General features: G+C 40.5%; 1 protein-coding gene across 1 annotated transcript in view; it reads left to right on the top strand.

Annotated features, from left to right (window-relative positions):
* The first annotated feature begins 1,945 nt into the window (after positions 1–1,945).
* Positions 1,946–9,581, top strand: part of LOC109468714 (multiple epidermal growth factor-like domains protein 11) — a 17,664-nt gene continuing 10,028 nt past the window's right edge. The window contains exons 1-6 of the mRNA XM_019767030.1: positions 1,946–2,047; positions 5,817–5,963; positions 6,404–6,538; positions 7,090–7,215; positions 8,201–8,332; positions 8,876–9,001. Of these exons, the coding sequence (XP_019622589.1) occupies positions 1,969–2,047; positions 5,817–5,963; positions 6,404–6,538; positions 7,090–7,215; positions 8,201–8,332; positions 8,876–9,001 (745 nt within the window). The 5' untranslated portion in view covers positions 1,946–1,968. The remainder of the gene's footprint in view (positions 2,048–5,816; positions 5,964–6,403; positions 6,539–7,089; positions 7,216–8,200; positions 8,333–8,875; positions 9,002–9,581) is intronic.

Here is a 9,581-nt window from a genome sequence, read left to right on the forward strand (position 1 = left end):
GTAGTGGGACACTGTGTGACTGTGTTGGCCATATCCATGGGAATTTGGTTCTTTAGTAATCATTTTTCCCTCAGATTTTCCCTCAGATGACATTTCAAAGCCTTTACTTCTTACTGTAGGGTGAATGTCTATGTTAGTAATACTCAATATCTCCTCAAACAAAGGCAATGAGGGCCAGTTCTGTGGAGGCTCATGCCTTCCAGGTAAGAAACATACACTGGATTGAGGTTTGGGTTTTTGGGTCCTTTCAAGTTTGGACAAGACTGGTGGTTTCTTGGTTTAATACCTTGTCGATTGGTTGGTTGGTTGGTTTGTTAGACTGTAGGTTGGTTGGTTGGTTGGTTGGTTTGCTAACTGGCTGGTTGTTGGGTTGTTATCCCTGGTATAGAGAAATTTCAGAGGTAAGGGTGACACATTTATTATTTGATTAATTATCATAATAATTATGATTTATCATCATCATGATGATATTTCTACAAGACTAAGTCTATATTCAAACATAGGATTTTACAGAATAAGGATAAATTGTTAATACTATGTAATGGTAGTGTTGATTTGTGTATTAATTGTGTGTGACTGTGCATCTGACTGTATTTCTATTTTGCCCTACAAAACTCAAGAAGCCATGGATGGACTGTGATCAGGTTGTTTTGGTATGTGGGTAGGTTTAGAAGTGTTTGTTACCCGTACATGGGTTACTAACAGAGAGTATTTGTGTTCACCACCACAGGTTGGACAGGATACCGTTGCAGCGAGCCCTGTCCCAGGGGAACGTATGGTCTTCGCTGTAACTCCAGCTGTGAATGTGAGAACGAGAGTTGGTGTAACCCTGCCAACGGTACCTGTACCTGCAGGCCTGGATTCACCGGGAGGACATGTGGTGTACCGTGCCAGGTTAGTCTTAGTCAGGCTAGAAATGAAGGCGTGGTGTTGGGTGGCGTAGTGGTAAAGTGTTTGACTATGATACGGCGAGACCCAGGTTCGATCCCGAGTTGTACCCGGGACATGCGCCCCGATGTTGTGCCCTTGGGAAAGGCACTTAACACGACTTTCCTCACTCCACCCAGGTGTGAATGGGTACCTAACTTCGGTTGGGGAAAGTCGTATTGAGGTCACTTGGTGGCGCCGAATGGCAGCCGCACAGACCCTTGCGACAATTCCACAAAAGTGTGTGGAGCAAATATGTTATATGTATCATGACCTATGTGATTGTAAACCCCGCATCAATTTAGCACTATAAAAGGTTGAATGTGATTGCACGGGTAAGGTTTGACCAACGAACCATGAAAGTTAGGACGTTTAAGGCTTAAGTTATTTATTAACCATCACTATAGTGATTACAGTTCCAGTTTGATACACTGAGGTCAGAAACCTAAATCTTGGAAAAAAATTTTTAAAAGTCAATTCATATATTATAAAATAAATCATAAGTCGTCTATACAATGTCTACTAAATTTCAAAATATAATGCCTTTCACACAACTTGGATGGCAACCCTATACAGCCTCTAAAATGCTTTATTGGCTTTTGGAAGCTTGACCTTAACCTTTAACAAAACTACAGATCTGAACTGAATCTTACATACATAGGTATTTCCTTGAATGAAATTGACAGTTACAGTAAATTATATGTCCCTGGCTCGAAATACTTTGTGCATGTGCACCTTAGTGCACTCAAATTTGGAGCTGTGCACCCAATTTTTTTTCAAATATTTTCTACTGTTTAACATATGTAATGTAAAGTAGTTACAGCATATTCTTATCATCTAAGTGTCAGAAAAAATAATACAATCTTTGTTATTATTATAATAGTACTTTTCTTGAAATGAAACATAATTAATAGTTAAATGCAGACATTCTACTTATTTTATCTTATATTTTGCACCTAAAATATTTTTTGTGCAACCAATTTTTAAATTTAATTGTTGTGTTGTCCACTATAGAACATGACGTATGGACAGGACTGTGCGATGCGCTGTGACTGCTCTGTCCACGCCAGCGGCTGTCACCAGCTCACTGGACAGTGTGTCTGTGTGGACGGCTGGAGAGGTAATAATTACTGCAAAATACGCTTAATTAGGTTATTTGATCATGGTTTCATCATGGTTTGACTGTCAAACTGATTGTTTGATGATTGTCTCCTTTTGGTGGCAATAATTTGTTTTTTTAAATGATGTACATGTATAACCTGTCATATTAAGTTGTAGAAGACCATACAAAAGTCTCTGTACTTTTTTGTTGTGTCAATAAAGAATCTTTGTATTATATACATAACTGTTACATACATAAAATTTATATGTATATATAATGCAAAATCTATATAATTATACACATAATGCAAAGATAAGTAAATTACACAATAGATATGCTTCTGGCATCCAGAGTTTCTTAATTTTGTGTCCAGAGTTTCTTAAACTAGTGTCCACTGAGTCTGCAAAGAGTGTGCCATCACTGGTCACTGAATATGGCTGAAGCTGTGGCCCTGGGTCTTCATCATGGGTCACTGCATATGGCTGAAGCTGTGGCCCTGGGTCTTCATCGTGGGTCACTGCATATGGCTAAAGCTGTGGCCCTGGGTCTTCATAATGGGTCACTGAATATGGCTGAAGCTGTGGTCCTGGGTCTTCATCGTGGGTCACTGAATAAGGCTGAAGCTGTGGCCCTGGGTCTTCATCTTGGGTTACTGAATAAGACTGAAGCTGTGGCCCTGGGTCTTCATCATGGGTCACTGCATATGGCTGAAGCTGTGGCCCTGGGTCTTCATGGTGGGTTACTGAATAAGGCAGCCCAGGTTCTAAGTGGTTTTCATCGTGGGTCACAGAATACGGCCAAAGCTGTGGCCCTGGGTCTTCATGGTGGGTCACTGTAGATGGCCCTGGGTGTTGCAAACTTGTCATTGCGTAAACCTGAGGCTCGCCTGAATTTTCCCCATCCCCTGTCACATCAGCGTAGGTTACGGCATATGGCTGGATGGTACAGTCGTTTTCAGTTGCCTGGACGGAATTTGGTTGTCTGCTTGCAGTTGAGTCTTGTACTTCACTCGAGTCTCCCTTGTCAACCCTGCCAGGCACATGTACGTTTTGACGGGCCAAACCGCAATAGTTGTTCTTGATAACAAAGATTGCTGTGAAGGTCAGCACAGTGGCGAGCGGCACAGCGACAGCAGTGATCAAGGCAATCAGATTATTGTCATCCTGGCTTGTGATTGGTTCCCCTGTTAGAATGATTGACAGGGTATGGGTGGCTTTAGTAGTAGTCGTGGTAACAGTGCCTGTGTGTGTGAGAGTGGCTGTTGTAACGGATGTATCTGATTGGTCGCATCCACCAAACTCAATCAAAACCTTCCTGAAGCTGGTCAGGAGCGTTCCACTGAGTTCAGGGGGGGAGGCACATGTCAGGTCCTTGTAGGACACGTGGGGGGGCAAGTTACAAATGAACCATGTGAGATTCTTGCCGCAGTTCAGCCGGTTTTCGTTCATCATGAGGTGAAAGGACTGGTTTCGCGCCAGTCGCATAATACAATGGTCGACCGTAGTGATGTGGTTTCGGGTGAGAGTCGCAAACCTGAGTGATTTCGGCATCAGAAGGGCGTCGACGGGCATGGAACGCAGCTGATTCTCAGCCAATGACAGGTCGGCAAGGGCGGGTAGCCCCCGAAATGCGTGCTGGGATATGAAGGATATTTGGTTCTTGTTGATGTACAGGTTTCTGAGACTCAGGAGCCCAAGGAAGGTATCAGGTTCTGGAAAAAAACAAAATGTATACTATGAATACCTCAGTAGTGTCAGGTAAATGCTCTGAGTCACATTTATTGCAGCAGTACAAAGTTACCGTTACTATCTAGTATCTACTATAATGACACCGACATGTACAAATTTATTCCATCATGATGGTGTTCAAGCCTTTCAAAGGCATCCAATTTGATTTCAGGGCCACAAAAAAAAAAAGAAAAATTCGGGCTGTGCAATGTATTTTTGATGTCTACCTGCACACAAGCTGCACTGGTTCAGGTTATGTATAAAAAAATTATATATTATATACATGTGTATGCTGCATTCACTGCTGCATTCACCTATAAAGTATAAGTTAGAACAATAACGGCAGTGGTGGATTCTGAGCAGTTTTAGTGTGATTCATATGCTGAGCACTGCAGGTAAAATTTATGTGGTACATTGTACAGGTAATTTGTCTGGTACAGGTGATTTTCAATACTACATGTAGTGCACCAGTGCAGATATGCAGAAAAAAAAGTATTTCAAGGCCTGAAGTCACATACCTAGACAGAAGATAAGATTGTCTGTAAGGTAGAGGTTTTCCACCAACTGGAGACCCTGGAACACCCCGGGCTGGATCGTGGAGACATTCGACTCCCGGATGTGAAGGTTCTGCAGCTGTGAAGAGTCGGGGAAAGACCGCGCCATGACAGTTGACGAATGTAGATGCTTGATAAAGATAGCGAGAGTGTCTTTATGGAAGTCAGTTGGTATGACATCCAGACACACGGGGAAGTTGTACGCTTCTCCGTTATAACCAACCCAGCTGCACGGTGACGCTTTCCCGCGTATATCCGGACAGCGGCAACGAAGATTCAAAGGCGCTCGTCCGAATCCCAAGGATCGTTCAGTAAGACAGCAGGCAGGACAGTTTGGAACTCCACCAAGTGTAGAGAGTAGATGACTGAACACCAAAAGCACAGTTAGTGCATTTTGCCATCCCATCCTGACTGCACTGGTGCAATAGCTCAATTGGTAGAGTGCTCGCTTTTGTAACCGGGATGTTGTGAGTTCAAACCCCGGCCGGGTCATACCAAAGACTTTAAAAATGGTAGTACACACACTTCTTTCTCTGCTTAGCACTCAGCACATATGAGAAAGAGTGTGGGAAGGTCATTGACAAACACACAGCACTACCAGCGGAGCCCCCTGCTGTAGTGCCTTGCACAACTGTGTGTCGCCCAAGGGCTACGGAAATAGAGATGGGCACCACCCTACGCTCTGCACAAGGGCACGGGAGACCTTTCCTTTCCTTTCTGACTGCTGCTACTATCACTGAGCTCTCATGCAGTTATGGTGATGATGATGTGTCTATACAATGTATGATATACATTACTGTCACCCAAATACATATTATGCAAGTAATTTTCTACATTGTGATGTAAGGGATTAAGTTGACCCAGTTAGATATATTTCGTCACAGATTAGTCTGCCTGACAATCTGAAGATCAGCTCTAGAGATTTGTTTTTCCAACAGGCAGATATGATACCCTAAGGAAATAAATGTTAGTGGGAAATGTACTGTGAATAAAATGTTGCAAGCCAAAAGTCCACAATCAGGCTTGAAATTCTGGGTTCATTATGCTCTCTTGTGCACCCAATGATTGAGCTTACAGAGCACAATGATGTTGTCACTGTTAAGATAATTATGCTGGGTTAGGTATTAAAATTCATACTGTAAGTAACAGTACTTACTAATGGGTAGACTGGTTTATTTTTATCTACATTTTTTTATGTAATGTTTAATGAGCTTATCGATAGATGTTAGATGTGCAAAGTTACTTTAATGACATTTATTGTATTTTCATCATATCAGGCAAATGTTGACAACTTGAAGATATGTTTTGTTTTCAAAATAGTTAGAAGTAAATGTACTAAATAGTAGTTTACAATGTTTGTATTTTACAATGTATGTAAGAGGACTCCAGGAAGAGTAGTGGTTATATTGTAACAACATGTTCATGTAATTGTAGGTTCCTCAAACAAACAAACAAACAAACAAACAAACAAACAAACAAACAAACAAACCTGTTGTTTGGTTCCAGGTGAGCGCTGTGACTCCAACTGCGCACCTGACAGGTGGGGCGCGAACTGTGCCCAAACCTGCACCTGCGAGAACAGTGGCACCTGCCACGCCACCCAGGGCACCTGCGAGTGTGCACCTGGCTTCATGGGAGACAGGTGTCAGACAGGTACGGACAGCGATGATGATTGGTTGTTATGATCATCCATTTTTCACTCATTTGTTCATTTATTCAATTACCTAGTTCCGGTACTACTCAATTCACATAATTTCATTCACTCAGTTACCATTCACTCTTTTGGCTCACTCATTTCATCAATTTTGTTCCTCATTCATTCATTCATTCATTCATACTATTCAGCCATTTGAGCATTCAAATGAGTATTAGGTTCATTTCTTGATTCATTCATCCATCCATTTAATGACATTTATTAACATTATTTCGTTGATTTGTTCATTCATCTGCTCACTCATTCATTCTGCATTCATCCATCCATTCAATTTTCATTCACTCTTTTTTTCAACCTGTACAGTATATACTGTAACAGATATTTTGATTAATAACTTGTTTTTATGATGAAAATAATCATATAAACATTTTCCCCTCAGCTTGTCCAGCGGGAAGTTTTGGTCCCATGTGTAGCGGAGTTTGTTCTGATCGTTGTCAGAACGGCGCCAACTGTGATGCCGCCACCGGAGAGTGCATCTGTGCACCAGGGTTCACTGGGCTTCTCTGTTCTGATCGTGAGTAATAAGTACATGTAGTTTTATTGTTTATTGTTTATTAAACTTATCAGTTGTTTATTGTTTATTGAAAACCAAAACCCATCGCAGCCTCACGGCTGAATTGTGAGGTTTGTACACAAATCGCGAGCACGTTACACTTACTAATATCTTATTACATTTTTAAAAATACCTTAAATTGAAATTACTACTTACAACTACTACTTGCAGTTTGTTGTAAGATTACAGTTTTTTTCCAGATTTTTCACCATACTTTTGTGTTCTGAGTGTTTTTACATTGAATTTCACTTTTGCACCGAAAACTAACATGTTTTAAACTTCAAAACTTTAAATCATCTTCTGCCCCCTAATTTGCTTTGTGAAACCTTGTAACGATATATCACTAAATCACTCTCTTCTTTTAGTACATTGTGTTTATTATGACCTGTGTATATGTTTATTTTTCCAGATTAGTAGTTTTTTCCAGAACAATTAGACAAAAATACTTGACTGTGGCATAGAAAGTTTAGTTGCACCAGTCCTTTAATTAAGTTTGTCCGTGTCCTGTACAGGTTGTGCTCATGGTTACTATGGAGACAGGTGTTCGCAGTCCTGCAGCTGTCAGAACGGCACCTGTAACCACGTGGACGGCACCTGCACCTGTCTGCCGGGGTGGACCGGGGCCGATTGTGCAGAGAGTAAGTCTGCAGTGCTTCTTTCTTCATTCAACTTGTGATGGCAATACATGTGGAGCACTAGGCAGCAAATTCCGCTGTTGCTTTGCTTAACACATTACAAACATTACATGCAACAATCGTACAAACTTTAAGGTAAAAAGGCAAATCATACACTCAGGCAAAAATTACATGAAATACATACAAAATATTAGCTGTACAATTAAAACAGTGGCGTTATGACAGACTACTGCCTAAATGCTCAACAGATTCTTTTTGCTCGCCCTCTTAAAAGTAAACAAGGCTATGGGCCTCTCTGACTGACTGAGGTATAGTTAGTTCCAGAGTGATGTTGCTGGTCTGCAGTCTCTTGATTACCAATTTAAAAAATAATTTTAGAGCAACAACAGAAAAAATATTCTGGACGAGGAAATCTGTCTGATGTTGACATTTCTAAGCACATTTTTATCATCATTATATAGTCTTGAAGCATTTGAAATAGAAACAAGCTACGTGAGTTTCTTAATTTTTTTGAAATAGTTAGAACCACTATCTTCAAGACATTTATGCTTAATAAATGATCAATCGTGCATGAGTTTTAGATTCTGAGTTAGTATTTAGAGGAAAGTGATTAGAGTATTCCCTCAGGCAAATAATTATGTTTATGGAAGGAAAACATATTGTTTTTGCTATGTTTCCTCTCCTTCTTCTTCTTCTCCAAACCAAAAAGGTCAATGACCTGAACCAGACTGTCTGTTACCATGGTAACTAGTGTTAGGTTACATCATGTTGCAATTTTATAGCAGGAGAGATTTAGACTCCTGTCTCACCATATATATGAATGACATATGTGTTTGAGTAAAAATTAACAGAGCAGACCATTTGCTAACTTAAAGGTAAACATTAAAAAAAATAAATATGTATTTGCTTTGCAAATGTTACCTTTCTATTTAGAACAATTAATATCTGTGACAGTATAACTGTATTGTTTGTTTTTTGGTTCCTGTAGCATGTCCAGCAGGGCGCTGGGGGCAGGACTGCGGGCGGACATGTGACCACTGCATGAACGGCGCGACCTGTCGCCCCTGGAACGGGAACTGTGTCTGTACCGCGGGCTGGGCGGGGCCACGCTGCTCCGAGGGTGGGTGCTTCATGATTTTATTTTATTTGATTTATTAAAGTGTATAAGGCCGCACCAATTTAATTTGTTGGTTCTAAGATTTGTTTAGAAAAAAATGTGAAGCGAAAGGGCAAAAAAACAGATCTAGGCATCCTATTATCCTTTTTTTATAGCCCCAAGTGCTTAGATACTGGAGCCATGAAGTCAACACAAAAGGCTGGGTTAAAATTTAAACAATGAATTTTGAACTTTTAATCAAACCAATGCATTGATAGATGGAAAAAAATTAAACTGTAACAAGTAGGAAGAAAGGGACTTTTCTTAACTGTTGGGGGCAAAATATGAGCATTTTTTTTAGTTTTTTTGCAAATCAGAAGAAAATGAAGGGGCAAATCCAAGAACCAACAAATTGAATTGGTGTGGCCTTACATGTAAGGCCACACCAATTCAATTTGTTGGTTCTCGGATGTACATGTGCCTGTACACGTATTTGTTTGTTTTAAACAAGACAGAGTAATATGTTTTCTTTTGAATTATGAATGACTGAATTTTGTTGTTTTGTAGCCTGTCCTGCTGGATACTATGGGGAGAACTGTAACAGTGCCTGTAACTGTGTCCACGGCTCCTGTAACCATATCTGGGGGAACTGCACTTGTGACGCTGGCTGGTCTGGGAACATCTGTAACTTCGGTATGTTTTGTTTGTTTGTTTGTTTGTTTGTTTTACATAACTGGTAAACCACCTTTTTTAGGCACAACACATACACCAATTTTCCACAAATTTAGACAGTCGGTAAACTAAGGTTAAAGAGCTTATAAGGAAATGAAAATCTTCAAGTGCAATAAAAGCCAGACACACACACACTAGTTAAACTTATTAATATGTATTATATAATTTACCTTTTTTGTGTAACTTTTCAAGTTTACAGTCTGCTTCTATAGTAAAATGTTGAACTTTATTCCAACACACAAATTATACTGTGTTATGTAACCTATTCTACTTTAATAAACGTCCGAAAATCGTTACCTACAGACCTTCCTCCATCATACTCTACATATGTGTTCTCTGCATCTAGTAGTCACGCTGACTTCTGTGTTGGGTTCTTCGCCCTGAACTCCGGGTCTTTGTAAGGGCAAGCTGTTGCGCTGTGCTTCTGGTATCCCATCGCAGGACGCATAGTTGCGCAAGGTCTGCAGAAGTGGTATACCTTACCGTTCCTGCTGGAATGAGCCCTGTTGTCTTCCACAGTAGCCTGGCATTCGCCTTTGTT

The sequence above is a fragment of the Branchiostoma belcheri genome, unplaced genomic scaffold (assembly GCF_001625305.1).
Source record: "Branchiostoma belcheri isolate BF01 breed outbred unplaced genomic scaffold, Haploidv18h27 scaffold2, whole genome shotgun sequence".
NCBI lineage: Eukaryota > Metazoa > Chordata > Leptocardii > Amphioxiformes > Branchiostomatidae > Branchiostoma > Branchiostoma belcheri.